Below are 14,134 nucleotides of genomic sequence, written 5' to 3' on the forward strand. Positions count from 1 at the left end.
ATTTATCCACCCATTTTTTCCCCTCTCTTTTATTAGTACCTCCTAAGCCTGTCCATCTCAAGCCTGGGCAGGAAAGAATTCCTCCTGCACCTTCTCGGCCTTTGCCAGCTGATCCCAAGTCGTCGAGGAGCTTAGCACCTGGAGAGGAAGAAATACCAATATCGGCAGGAGTCAACACGCTCATTGAGAAATTTGAAAGTATTAGGTAAATATGGCCTTGTGAGATCTGCTCTAATCTCCCTGTTCTGCATTTTTAACTTAGAATATAACAATAGAAAACATTAATTGTAATTGCCACATAGAAACTCTTCTTCGGGTGATTTCTACTGGAAGTGCAAAATTTGACTGACTACACAAGGATTTATTAATTTTTTTATAAAAGCACGTATTTCAACAACTTTTATTTTGTAACATACAGTTGTTCTTAAGGAGCTTAAGACCTGCTGAATTTGGTAAGTGTTCTACCAGAAACAAGTAGCCCAGAGTCTGCTTTCAGTAAGTTGACTTGATGTTGGGATTGGTTTTTATATTATAGGAACTTGATTATTGTGATGTAAAAGAATTGAATGTTCTGTCTAAGATTAAATAAATGTCAGACATACTGTTAGCTTGCTTCTTGAAGGCAGGGGAGAGTTAAATCGCAATGGTCTGTGAAACAACGTCATGTAGAACAGCGTTTCCTCTGAAACTTTTATATATAAGAGACATTAAACAGGATAAAACATATGTATTTTGCTATAAAACCAGCTTTTACAAACACATGAAAATTCTCTCTGAAGACTAAATCTGCCTGATAGAGCTAAGTGATTTTTTTCATAGAGAGGGAGATGGAGACAGAGACACTGTACTGTGCCTTGGAGTCTGTTACCACCTGGGTGAATCTGGTAAGGTGTCTTTCGAAAAGAAAAAGTAGTGCCTTCTTGTGTTTCAAAAACATCCTCTCTCTGGCAGAAGATACCTTGCGCCAAAGGCTTTGTTCTGTTGAAGAACGTGAGTTCCTGTTTAAACAAACCCACAACCAAATGCTTCTTCTAAAAGATGATTCTTCCCTCCCCAAACCTTCAAACCAGACTGTTTTTCCAGGCAATGTGGGGAATATTAAAGGTCTGGGATTCTAGTGGTGCCATTTCAATAAAACTTATGGCTAGGGGTGGTGGGTTTTTGTCGGAAATTGTTGGGTGTATATTATCACAGCAACGTGACACACTTGCCTCCTAGGATTGTCAGGGGGATGCAAGAAATACAACTTAAATCAAATGATAATCAGGCCCTCTCTCTTTTGGGGCACTTTTGAAACCTCTGAGTGTTAATATGAATGACTGTGGAGCTTTCTCTTCACCCACAGGCAACCTGTACATATTATTCAAAGAAACCAGCTAAATTTAGCTCTTAAGATGGAACCTGGCCTGGACTCATCCAAACAACCGAGCTCGTGTGACTGTGACGTGGTAGCTTCCAGCGGCTCTTCCACAAATGAAAAAAGTGAACCGGATGAAAACGAGCCAGATGTACCATGCAGCACGGATCTATCTAACACAGACATAATGAAAATTAAAGAGCTAAGCATAGGCGATAACAAAAGCCACGAAGACTGTACTGCTGTGAATGTGAGCAAAGAGCCCTCTGGAGAGCTTGGCAATAAAGACTCAACTGCAGAACTGAACGGTAATGGTAAAATTCCCAACAGAGACAGTGGCATCGACAGTCCTTCTTGCAGCGTGGCAGGGGAGACTTTCCCTAGCGAAGAAGGTGCAGAGCAAAAGAAGCCCAGCGTGGCTGGGAACCCAGGGGAGATGGAACCTGACAAAAAGGGCACCAAACCTTCCTCTGTGGAGCAGAAGAGAGACTCCACGCAGGATGAAGACAGTGACATTGATGAAGGAAGCAGCGAGGAACAAGAGACAGCAGATGTGCCAAAGTTAGAGTATTTGGATGTAAACAAGGTAAGGTAGTTTGTTTGTTACTATTAAGTGGTCTGAAACCAGTTCCTGCCTCTGGCCAGCAATCCCTTGCATCACTTTCATACGTTGTTTGGGTTTTTTGTTTGGTCAGTTTTACGTCAAAGGATCATGACAGTCATTATAATTTTCTGCTTGATGCAGGTCTTAACTTGTTCCTGACCTAGATAGTATCTTTTAGAAAGTTCCCAGTCTTGATTTAAAACATTTCATATAAGAGAATCCATCATAGCCAGAGGTAAGTTGTTAAAATTTAAGTGCTTTTGTAGGTAAAGACTCGCACCTTGTGTTTCTTGTTTCGATTTGTCTAGGTTCAGCTTCTAGTTGTTAGATCATGTTGTTTTCAGTGGGGCTCCATGATACGCAGGGGGCTAATTGGATGGTGCATCTTGCAGGGTCAGGGCCTTGCATCCTAGAAGGACATGCTTGGTGGAAATCTCTTCTAACAGTAATCTTTTTGGTTTTTTACACAAAGCCTGTGCTTCTATTGGTGTGACAGCTTTTGAGTGCAAAGAAGTTGTTTTGAGGGCAGTTATATGAAATTACTCTTCAGGAAACTGTAGCTAGAAGAGATTTTTCTTGAATCCTTGAACAGGCAGTCCAGGCTGTTGTGTATTTGCTGCAGCTGTATAAGATTAATGACAGATTCCTTTGATTATCTGTTTATCAAGGCAGTTATTTTTAGAAATAGTGATGATAGAACGGGTTAGATTTTTCCAGAAAAAGAAAACAGAAGATGCTTTGAGCAAAATGTTGCAAAATATTCCACTTTTTGTTTGGTGGGGTTTTTTGTTTGTGTTTGGGGGTGTTTGGGGGTTTTTTTGCTTTTTTCTTTTTCCCACTCAGCCAGTTAATATACTGGATTTTTGTTTTTTAAAGAATGTGATGACCACTAGCAACAAATGAACTGTAGTTAGTGAACTGTAGCGTTCACACCTCAGTGTGTGCAAATCAGGTGGTTCTGTTGAAATCACCAAGTATGTCCTCTGATTTGTGTATGTCAAGAGCTTGTCTCTTGGGAAATGTGGCAGTTAAAACTCATTCAGTAGCTTCTGGGTCAAATCGGCCAGTGGCTATTGAAGAGTGATGAAAATTGCATGCAGGTATGTGGTGTGCAAGAAGTTCTGATTTTCAGAGCTGACAAGTACAGTTTCAGAGTACAACTAATGCTCTGTGGTGTCCCCTTTTTTTCCAAGAATAGAAGACAGCCTGATGAGGCAAACATACCAACCGGAAGGTATGAAAAAGCCCCAGACTTTCTTTCGCGAGTGCATTGCTTTATGCTGCCGTTCTTCCTGCTGCTTTATCTCAAGCTCAGGCTGGTGTGACTGGACTCACCCTCCATTCATGCCGCTCAGATGCTGCCTTTGTAGCCTGGGACTCTCCAGTACCTCATTGCCGTGCTGCTGCTTCTGCAAATGTGGTGAATGTCAAACCTGCCAGGTGCTAGAGCAAGGTTAGTCAGAGGGAAGTGGAAAGGACCCAGAAGACTCGGAAGCAGTGAGGGCTGCATGAACCAGGTCTGTTTGGCCAAACCCAACCGCTTTCTGTAGATGGGGAGGATGTGATCTCGTTCGCCTCTCTGCAGTCCCAGCTGGCAGTTGGTCTGGATTCAGGAGAAGGAACCTGTCGGCCTGTCCCACCTCCTTGAGAGCCAGGGAGGACACTCTTGCCTTGGCACTGCGTACATTGGACATGACTGCCTGGGCATGGAAGGCTGCAGTGCAGATTGCCTTGGACTTGCGCAGGAGTAAATCCATGGCAATATGAGTTGGGGGATCCAGCAGGTCTGCAGGGTCTGTACTGCCAAAGGAGACCTCTATCTTTTGTCTTGTATGCAAGAATTTAATGGGGCGGTCGGCAGGAAACGTCTTGGTGATGGAGACTCCACTTAACATCTATCTATTAGCATCTATTAACACAACACCTAACGCATCCATTGACATCTGGTATTTCTTCAGTAGTCCACGGGTGAAAGCTTGTTTACATCGGAAATGGGCAGCATCACCATCACGGTGCAAGGCTTCTCACCTGCTGCTGTTGGTTTTCCCTCATGTGTGTGTTTATACATACATACACACACTGTGAAATACTTTAATTATTTTATGTTCATAATATATATATATGTGGATGTGTGCAACTGAAATATTATTTAAAAGATTGTTTATTAGTTGCAACATGCCAGCAAGAAAATAATGCATTAAATTAAAAAATCTTTAATCTGGTAATTACTGTTTGGACTAGGAATGTAGTATCAAACCAACTGTGGCAAACCCAAGCAGAAGACTTTACCGTATGATTAGGAAGTGCTTTGCTGACAAATACCAATGTTTTGTAAGACGTCAAGAGTTTTGATGGCTGTTTTTTAAGTCTTGTTTCTTAGGTTAAGTATCCATATAATATGAAATAGTGGTGATAAAACACAGAGTTATGAGGTCATACTTCTCTGTAGCCTGCTTGGTGAATTTCTAAAAGAGAAGGATCTCTAGAGGAAGATTTTTTTTGTGTTCTTGTGCTACTCTTCTTCCTGAAGTGCATTTATGTGATGCACTTCAGGTTCTCCCTTGGATTTTGAGTTGATTTCACCTTCAAAAAGGCATTTTTGACACTGACCGAGGTACACTAAGTTAGCTTGTTTTTGCAGCCACATGGAGGGGGAAGGCTTAGAGATTCGCTGCTTCTTCTGTAGCGTAAGGATTATGCCCTCTTCTGGGGACCTGGCTTGTGAAGCCCATTTGTGTGTTAGGTCTCCGCATCATCCTCCCACTCTCCCCTTGGATTCTGTTGCAGATTTGGGGCACTATGGTCTAACGGTTAGGGTAAAGGGCCACGGCTTCCAGCGAGGAGAGCCAGCACGATTCGAAATTGACTTGTTCAGTGATTATTCTTAGGCTGGAAGTTCACACCACCCTTGACAAAACTGATAATTTTCCAGAAAACAAGGTATCTGCCCTGCTGGAAGGAAGAGAGGAGAGTTCAGTTGGCAGCAGCTGCTGGCATGAGAGCTGGGGAGATCCCAACTCCTCCAGAAAGCTTTGTCTCGGGAGCCAGCATCCTTTTCCTGCTTCCCCCTTCCTATCCCTAGTACCAGGCTTTGCAGCTGCACGACGGAGGTAACCAGCACTCTCATTAAATATGCAAGTTTCCAGAAAGCTTTGTTATAGTTGGAGGAGGATGCATAAGAAGTACAGCTGCAGAATGATTTAATGATGGCTTAGTAACTTCTAGGATATCAAGTTAAGTGAAGCTCATGAATAAACATAAGTAGGAAAAAAAATCGGATTTGCTTTTTTCTTCTCTAATTTTCTACTTCAGCTCTCTCTCCATCCACCCAAGTTTTCACACATCCCATGGCTAGTGAAGTAACATTGCCTGATATATGACTCGGATTGTTTTATTTGGTCTAGGTTTAGCTCTGCAGCGTGATGTGGCTTCCTTTGGGAGTCTGCAGCACAGTCTAACGGGTCTCACTATTAGCACACAATTATTGGAATATGTTTTAAAATCTCAGGAGTGACTTACTGGGATTTCCAGTTATCTTTTATCAAAATGAAAATGAACAAGGGGAGCTTATTAGTTTTGATAATGTCTCCGAAAATGTCAGGAGCTCCAAGAATTGAGGCATGTTAGCCTTGATGGTTACAAAAACAAGAAATGACATAAAAGTGAGGCTGAGAAGCTGTCATGCTCTCTAGTCATATACCCAAGGCTTTTGGCGACTGCCTGGGAGCAACAGAGTAATGCTTCTGAGATGGCTTAACACTTTTTCATATTTTTTATTTAGATATTTTTCACTAAATGTAATATGTGCTCATTAGTAATCACCAAAAAATGGCTTTCTCCATCTGTCCTGCTTCCTGCTGGGTAGAATAGTAATAATGAAATCCCACGTGGGCCTCATACAGTCACTGAAACACACTTCCATTCTGCCTGTACATGGCTGGAATTTCACTTCTGATTTCATTGTACAGTTTGTGTTGGAAAATATGGCCTGCAGTCCTGCAAGTCAGACCTTTGGGTAAGATTATCTCCATGTACATTCTGAAAAAAATTTGCATAGGTCAATGTTTTAGTCGTAATGCTGGTTAAGAAAAATGAGATATGTTCTCATCATCCTTTTTTTTTAAATACCCTAAGGAAAATGAGATCTCAATACAACAAAGATGACGACCAAGCATAGGGTAACTTTTCCATATTGTTTTCAGCATTTCTGAGCAGGAAGTTGTCTATAATCTTTCTGGGACTTTCTGCGTTCTTTGTAGGGGTGACTGGTGGGGTTTTAAAGCATAACCGTATATGATTTTAACCTAAGCCATATCCCAGCAGCTTTCTTGCGAGATTCGCTGAAAGCCTCTTGTGATATAAATGCTAACTGAATATGGTTGCGCACAACCAATTGTATGAAAAGTGTTTGCTGCAGGGTATTGCCCAAGTTTTCTCATATCAAGCCTTTGGTTTTTACTTTAAATTTTCATTACAAATTTGCTTTTTGTGGTAGCCAGGTCAGTCTTTGCATCCATGAACCCGTGGCCCAGGTGTGCTCGGCGGGCGCCCAGCTGGGTCGGGGAGTGGGTTCGCAGGAAGCAGTGATGCACTTGTGGCCACTTAATTGCACAAATCGGCTCAGCGTGAGCCATTCCCCAACTTGTATCTGGGATTGGGGTATTTGAGGTGCAAATGTATTCCCACCACAGGTGTGAATCTGACCTTTATGAGAAGCTGGTTCTGTTTGTTTTCAGGCTGGCGTTTCCTTTTTCTTTAAGATGTTTTATGGACAGTTACAGCTGGAAATGAATTTTTGAACCTTCCACAAAGAAGTGAAAGAGCATCGTGCGACTGCTGCTTCGAGCACTGGAGTGAGCTTCCTGTGTCGTGAAGTCAACACCTACCGCTTCCCTTTTCTCATCTTTCTTGTCACCCCGCCAGCTAAACTATTTCAACAAGACTCTGCAGCAGATGTACACTTGTAATGTATGGCTGCGGAGGACAGTCGTAACGTGCTGTGGCCATGCTGAGCAGTCAATCAGCAAGTGCAGTGGGCAAAGCAGGAGTGAAATATATTTACAAGAATTGAACAGCCTGAAATCTGCATAGGGTGGAAGACTAAAAATATTTTACATTTCTATGTCGTTTATGTGCCTCGTAAATGGCACGTTGTTTTTCCAGGGCTCCATTAGTAAGGTTAAGTGTGCTTCACTGGTGTGACTTGAAGACTTAAATAAGACTGTTACATAAGGAATATAATCCACATTTGAGTTTGCAAATTTGTTTTACTTGTCCTTTAAAAACATAGACCATGAAATAGCTCGTTCATAGTGAACTGAATCATGGCTCAGGCTTTGTTAAAGGTGTCCTACCGTGGCACAAAATAAGGTTAGAAGAATGGGACTGTCTCACGTTTAATTAATCTACTATTTATTTCATTTAAAATGTTATATCCATTGAAAGGCAAATATGTTGCAAATTAGTCCGAAAAACACGCCTATCTCTGCCACTAGCAGAGACAGCAACTGAAGATAGAGTCGCTCTTTAAAACTGAGCTCAAGCTGGGAGTCTGTTCAGCCGTTGTTTGGTATTTAAGCAGATGTCAGCAAGTTTTTTGGAAATATAAACTGAGTTGCAGATGGTGAAGGTCAGGAGGTTAAAAAGTGCCTGCGCTATGTAAAGATTTACTTCTGAGAACAAATGTATTTGGTTGGAAATAATTATTTTTCAAATTCTGAATTCAAACAAATCAAAGGATGCTCTTGGTGGCTGGCGTGCTGGCCTGATTACGTCAGTGCCTTTCATTCAGGCGCCTTTCTGCGCCCAGCAAAACTGGCAAATAAATTCTTTCTCAGTGAGAGCTCCTCGTAGTTACTGGAATTTGAATGGCCAGCAATGCATTTCATTATAAGCTGTAATATGTTGTATTTTCTTGAAACAAGTTCAAAGCTTTGTTGTGCTGTGATTTTTTTTTTTTCTTTCTCCCTAAATATTAATGTATATCACATGAATGAATGGAGCAGGATGTTGTGCAGCATGTTAGAATAGCTTAAAAGAGTATTTGAGTTTGCTTGAAATAATTTGAGTAGCGGGGTAGGCAGAGTACATGTCAAAGCTCTATTCATGGTGTGGTTGCCTGTCTTCAGGTTTGTGCCTAGAAAGAGAGGGATTGCTTTGAAGGAAGACTGATGCTGTTTCAAATCCAGAAAAGCTATTCACCTTCCTTCAATTAATACTTATATCACGGAACTGTGGGTACTTCATGCTAAGTGGTGCCTCGTTTCATGTAGGGTAACTGTGGGTCTGGTTTGTTTGAATTCATGGCTAGCTTTGAAAAGTCTTTGAGGTCTTTCAGTTGTATTGCAGTTTGCCTAAATGGGGGGGGTGTCTTTAAATTTTTCTCATCGACTTTGTTTAGAAACAAAACAAGATGATGTTGAAGGAGCTTAAAGAGAACATTTAATTGACATTCTCTAACAATCTGATGGTGGCCAGCAGGGTTATGTCTAGAAATGCCTGCCACAAATGCTAGCGAGCGTAGAGAGATAGGCATTTGGGACAGAAAGCGCTGTTGCTGGTGAGGGGCCCAGATGCTTCCTGAAGTGGAAACAGCCCTGCGTGTTTAATAGAATTCAGCTGGACTTTTACTCCATGGATTTGTCCTGACCTTTTGTGAACCTATATGAAGGTTTAGCGTCTGCAGTGACATGTTGTTCGAGGAAGCAGCTCTTGGTCTTGAAGCAGCACCTCGGTAATTTTGTTTGATGTTCTTTAGTTTTCCCACGGAAGAAATAATGAATAATTGCACCCAGTTGATGCTCTCTGTTCCGTTAATCATTTATACATCTCTCTTACCTTCCTCGCAGTTGTGTCTTTTTTCCAGATCCAGCCCAGTAAAACTTCCCAGTAAAATTTGATCATCCTTGCTGCCCCTTTTGGATGTTCGTATTCCCGAACTCTAACCAGCCAGCCCTCAGTTCTGGACCCTAGTTTTGGTTTGGTAATATGTAAGCATGGCGTTTAAAGTCTAGACCCTTAAAAAGGTATCAGAAGGCTAAAGCCTGTATCCTAGTAATTCAAGTATTTTTAAGCACTTAGAGAGCAAAGAGTCTATGTAGCTTTTGGCTAAACTGTGAATAAAGTTGGTGCTTCATAACTGCATTCAAGTTTTTTAATTAGTCCTTTCTCATTTTATTTTTTTAAGTGAGCTTAATGAAAGACTTCACTGAGTGACTTGCCGAAAATTCTTTCCAGGGAATTGGCCGGTGTTTAAAGCTGCACAAAACCTTAGAAATACACCATAGAGACTAATGCTGTGCTGGCCAGGGAGAGAAATCTGTGGCCAAACACGCCTGGCTTCTAGTTTTCTTTTTAGTCACAGGACCTGAATCCAAAAAGGAGAACAGTTGATTTAGAGTCTAGTGCCTTAGTTACCATATAGACTAGACACATTTCCAGATTTGGAGGATGTTTCTAGTTCTTTACAGAAACCCATAATGAACTGAAGTGATGTCCTGACCAGCCATTGACTGCATTACTAATTGCTCTTTCAGCAAATAGCTTTAAAAACGTCTCTGGAGCAAACCGGTCCTTTGATGAGGGATGCGGAAATGTGTTAACCTCCTTCACTTCAAGCTTCTCTACTCGCAGGGAATTTGGCCCGCTGAGAAAATGGAAAAGAGAACAGTTGATGAAACTTAGGTTTGTAGGTGCAGATGGATTGTGTTATTTGTAACCTTTTTTTCAGTGTACAGAGCCCCAAAAGCTCTTCAACATCGCAAATGAACTGCTCCATACGGAAGAAGCGTATGTTAAAAGACTCCATCTGTTGGACCAGGTAATTCAATTTTGAATAAACTCTGCTTTCTTTTCTATGAGTAGCAATGGTCTCCTGTTCATCCCGTAACCCATAGCCCAATAGTGTGAAACTGCTGTTTATAGGTGGGAAATGGAGTTTGCTTGCCAGGCTGTGTGCCATGGGTCCCAGAGGTGAGCTTTTGGCAAGTGGGTTCCCTGAGCTGGAACCCAAGGTTTAGGATGTCAGAAAGAGGAATGGGAAAGCAGCAGCCCAAAATACAGACACCATCAGCATTCGGTTCCTCCATGAGTGTACGTGGAGAGGAAATCACGGGGACGCTGAGAAATGATGAAATCCATGATTGCTCTGTAATGTGCAAGAGGTTTGAGTTTTGCTAAAATCAGGCCACATGGGCCAGCCCCATGCTCACAGCGAATTTTTTTTTTTACCCACTGTGTTTCGTAATTGTTGTGCCCATCATATACATGGGGATAAAGTAAAACTGATGTGATGAGTCTGAACTTTCCTCCGCATAAACATTGAGGTGAGTCTACACGTTTAGGCATTTCTATAATTATCTCAAGCAGAAAAAAACATGAAGGTGCAGAAAAGAAGTAAAAATGAGGGTAAGTCACATTGCTAACGAAGTGCTTTTTAAAAATGAGGGGAAAAAAAAAAGAAGGGGAAAAAAAAAGATAAAAGAAAATTGTCACCTTGCTAGAAATCTTGTTAGAAGCTGTAACTTGCAGAGCCCTCTACCCTCTGACTCTAGGAGGACCTCTGTGGAAGACTTTCCAGTGTTTGCTTTGGATGAGTAGAGACTGTTTCAAGACCTTAGAAATCTATGGAGTGTCTTTCCCTTTTGTTCAGTACAGTGTAATTTTTCCCACAGAGAAACAAAATAATCACATTAATTTTGCTTCCTGTAAACAGGAGTAAGTGCTCTTCAGGGACTGGTTGTTCTTTGCAACTTGCATTCCCAAATACGAGATGTCTGTTCTTCTCAGTAGTTTCAATCTTTTTTGACTTACCCCTCAGATTTTTCTAAATTATGTCTATGGCCCACAGTCATAAATCTATCCCTAATTGACAGTGGGCTTACATTTTGTGAACGTCCCAAAAAGTGGGCTTACGTTTTATGAACGTCCCGAAAGACCCCAAGGACTGACTACCAGAAGTCAAAAATTGTAGCTCTGTTCTAAGGCGGTCAGCTTTGTAATACTGCAATCTAAAGGCAGTGTGTCTAGGATTGTTTTTTGTAAATATATATTGGTACTGTCTTGTTGTCTCATGCAGGTTTTTTGCACTAAGTTGTCAGAAGCAGGTATTTCATCTGAAGTGATAACGGGCATCTTTTCAAATATTTCTTCCATCTATTGTTTCCATGGACAATTTCTTCTTCCTGAGCTCAAAACAAGAATTACACAAGAATGGTGGGTGACTGTCATTACAATTATTTTACAAATATGTTTTCAAGAAACTATAGCAACCATAAGGCCTAGTCTAATTCCAAAGTTTTTAATTGTTTAATGCAGTAGTTCTCTTGTTATTTAATACATTAGTATGGAGTCTCTTAAGCATTTCTGAATACAGGAATAGACCTGAGCACTCAAAATTTCTAGAGTACATTGTGAGAATTTTTTCAGTCCCAAGTATTGCCAGAGCTGTTTGCCTTAGTGTATTTCCACTCTCCTATTACTGCAGTACTATGAAATTGCACTACTAGGAAGGAGGGAAATTGCTTATTTTGGCCCCATTGATGAAGTATTTTGGCTCCACTCTGATGTATTAAAAAAACACAGTTATTTCTCAAAGAAGGAAAATGCATCATCATGTCACGGTCTAGACTTTGCATGCCATGTTGGAGACTTGATGAGAAACATCCATTTTATATTTTCTCTAATGAATTTTGTAATGGTTATACAAAATTTAATTTAATGTTAAAATTAGCATTATAGCAGCAAACCAATGGGAAATCTGGACAGATAAGATAGATGACTTCATCTCTATAAATCTGCTTATGTCTGTTATGCAACCACTTCTGTTGTTGAGCACCACAGCATTGCACAAGTTTTTGCCCCAGAATTTGTTGGCCTTCTGTTTTAGGAGATAATAAATATTATTGGTTACAGTGTATATGTACTTTCTTTAAGGAAATAGATGTGGGTTGGGTTTTTTTTCCAATGAGTAATAATGGTCAAATACCAACTAAAATTTGGCAACTGTAATAAGTTGTAGATGATGCAGAAATGCAGCGCTAAGAAGAAAGGTTAATTGTAAGGCAGATCTAGGAAACTTGATTTGAGATGTCACACTGGCTGCAAAGAGTGTCCTGCAGCGGAAAGTGCAGATAGCGCTGATGCTGCGCCTTTCCAAGTACCCTAAATGATGAAGACAAGACTGGAGTTCACATCTGTCTTGGCTGAGTCCAGTCTTCACATAGTTCGTCAATGACCAGAAGGAATAAATGAGTCTCAGCACCTTTGCACCTGACTTGCGCTTACAGGGACAGCTGTAATAAAAGGGGAGGAAAACTGGAGAGTCTGGAAGTCAGAAGAGGACAGAAGCTTGTTAAATGGCTAAAGGGGGTCTAGTGCGGTCAGACTGCAAGTCGCAAGTTCAGCGGGAGAGAAAAGCTGGGGGGAAAATGGCTGGCTCTCTGCCTGGCCATAAATTTGGAGGAGACAAAGATGTGTGGCTACCGCTGCTCCCAGGCTGGGGGGTTCTCTAGGCGAACGTGTGTCTGGCCCCCAGCTGGGACTACCCTACTGAACTGAGCAATCTCTTTGCATTAAAACCTCTTCAGATGTTCGGCTATGGTGGAAAATGATTTTTAAAAAAGTAAAAGTTTCCCACAAGATTTTGTGCTGGACAGCAGATATATATAGATGTTTCTTTACAATGTGTAGCCAGTTTGAATCTGATCTTCACTTAAGAGGGTAATGGTGGGGGCAGAAATATCATCCTTTGTACATCTAGATTAATGTTGAAGGTTTCATCTAGGGTACCGTGTAGATTACTTTAAACTAAACTTAGCCTGAAATATCTTGAATGCATATGTGTGTAAGTGCTTTTGCATGTGGGAGACAACTCTGAAAGTCTTACAGTTGTGTTTTCTCTCTGAAGATAGTATTGATTTCCAGAGATTTGCGTACTTACCTGTCTCTCTCCCATAGGAACGTCAACCCACGGCTAGGAGATATCCTACAGAAACTCGCTCCTTTTCTGAAGATGTACGGAGAATATGTAAAGAACTTCGACAGGGCAATGGACGTGGTAAACACGTGTATGCAGAGGTCCTCTCCGTTCAAAGATGTTGTTCAGAACATACAGGTATGTTGTTAATTGGTATAATATGGCTTGGAGACCCTCATTTATTTGTGTGAGGTTTTCTTTTTCCAGTGCATGACACACCATGTTTAGCTACAAGATAATACTGCTCTAATACTAAAAATAGGCAATTTTAGTGTCAGTCCTTTCTTTTTTGCTGTGTGACACAGATTTTTCACATAGGTAGCTTTTTCTCCACTCAGTATTTAAAAGGCATTATCAGAAGCCACAGAATAAAACTTCGCCATTGACCCAGCAATTCTGGCTGCAAACATGTCCATTTATAAACTCTTTTTGATTTCTCTTCCTCATTACTGATTTTAATTGCTTTTTAATAAATGTGTTTTCATTCTGAGGTGGCTGTGTTTGAATTTGGGCATGTCACTGGCAGCATCTGCTGTTGGTCTCATTTTTGTGAGGGTCACGAAGTGGCACGCAGCTCTTGGGGATCACAGCTGTGCAGGAGGATGCTTAGCATGGATTTTCATGTGTTTTCTCTTAATTATACAAAAAGCTGGGGGGGAGGAGGGGGGCGCGGGAAGAGCTCAGCTTATGCTGGCGTATCCGTAAAACCTCTCTCTCCCCCTCAGGCCCTAGGCCAGCTAAGGGATGCAGCAGGGTCCAGCACGCTTGCAAGCATCCCTCCGCCGGTGCTGGGAAAGCAGATACCGTCCTTTGGGAGGGGAGGGCTGGCAGGGAGCGGGTTAAGCTGAGGAGGGAGCGCAGCTGCCTGCCCTAAATGGGAGGATTGTGGCTGGGCCAGCTGTCGGGAATCAAGTAATCCCCCAGCAAGCTGGGAGAGGAGAGGCCCTGTGCGGAGGGTCAGAGCTGCCGGCCGGTGACTCAGACAGAAGCTTGGAGAAGCAGGAACTGGGGAAGGTCGTCTCCTACCAGGCTCTCGCTCCGCATGGCCTTTTTCTTAACCTTTTTCTGTCGGAACCCAGCCTGCTCTCACCGAGGTTCTGTGCAGCAAGCACTGTAAAAAAAAGCGCACAGGCGTTTTGCTGTCTTCAGTTTGTGCCAAGCTGCTGACATGGCTTTCTGAAGTGTAAATCAGTTTGCG

At 41.8% G+C, this 14,134-nt stretch overlaps 1 protein-coding gene across 1 annotated transcript in view; it reads left to right on the forward strand.

Moving 5' to 3' along the window:
• FGD3 (FYVE, RhoGEF and PH domain containing 3) overlaps positions 1–14,134 on the forward strand; it is a 60,528-nt gene that overhangs the window by 14,713 nt on the left and 31,681 nt on the right. Inside the window, exons 3-7 of the mRNA XM_009581873.1 lie at positions 37–205; positions 1,346–1,943; positions 9,691–9,780; positions 11,038–11,174; positions 12,918–13,074. Coding sequence (XP_009580168.1) covers positions 37–205; positions 1,346–1,943; positions 9,691–9,780; positions 11,038–11,174; positions 12,918–13,074 — 1,151 coding nt within the window. The remainder of the gene's footprint in view (positions 1–36; positions 206–1,345; positions 1,944–9,690; positions 9,781–11,037; positions 11,175–12,917; positions 13,075–14,134) is intronic.

The sequence above is a fragment of the Fulmarus glacialis genome, unplaced genomic scaffold (assembly GCF_000690835.1).
Source record: "Fulmarus glacialis isolate BGI_N327 unplaced genomic scaffold, ASM69083v1 scaffold4787, whole genome shotgun sequence".
In the NCBI taxonomy this organism is placed as follows: domain Eukaryota; kingdom Metazoa; phylum Chordata; class Aves; order Procellariiformes; family Procellariidae; genus Fulmarus; species Fulmarus glacialis.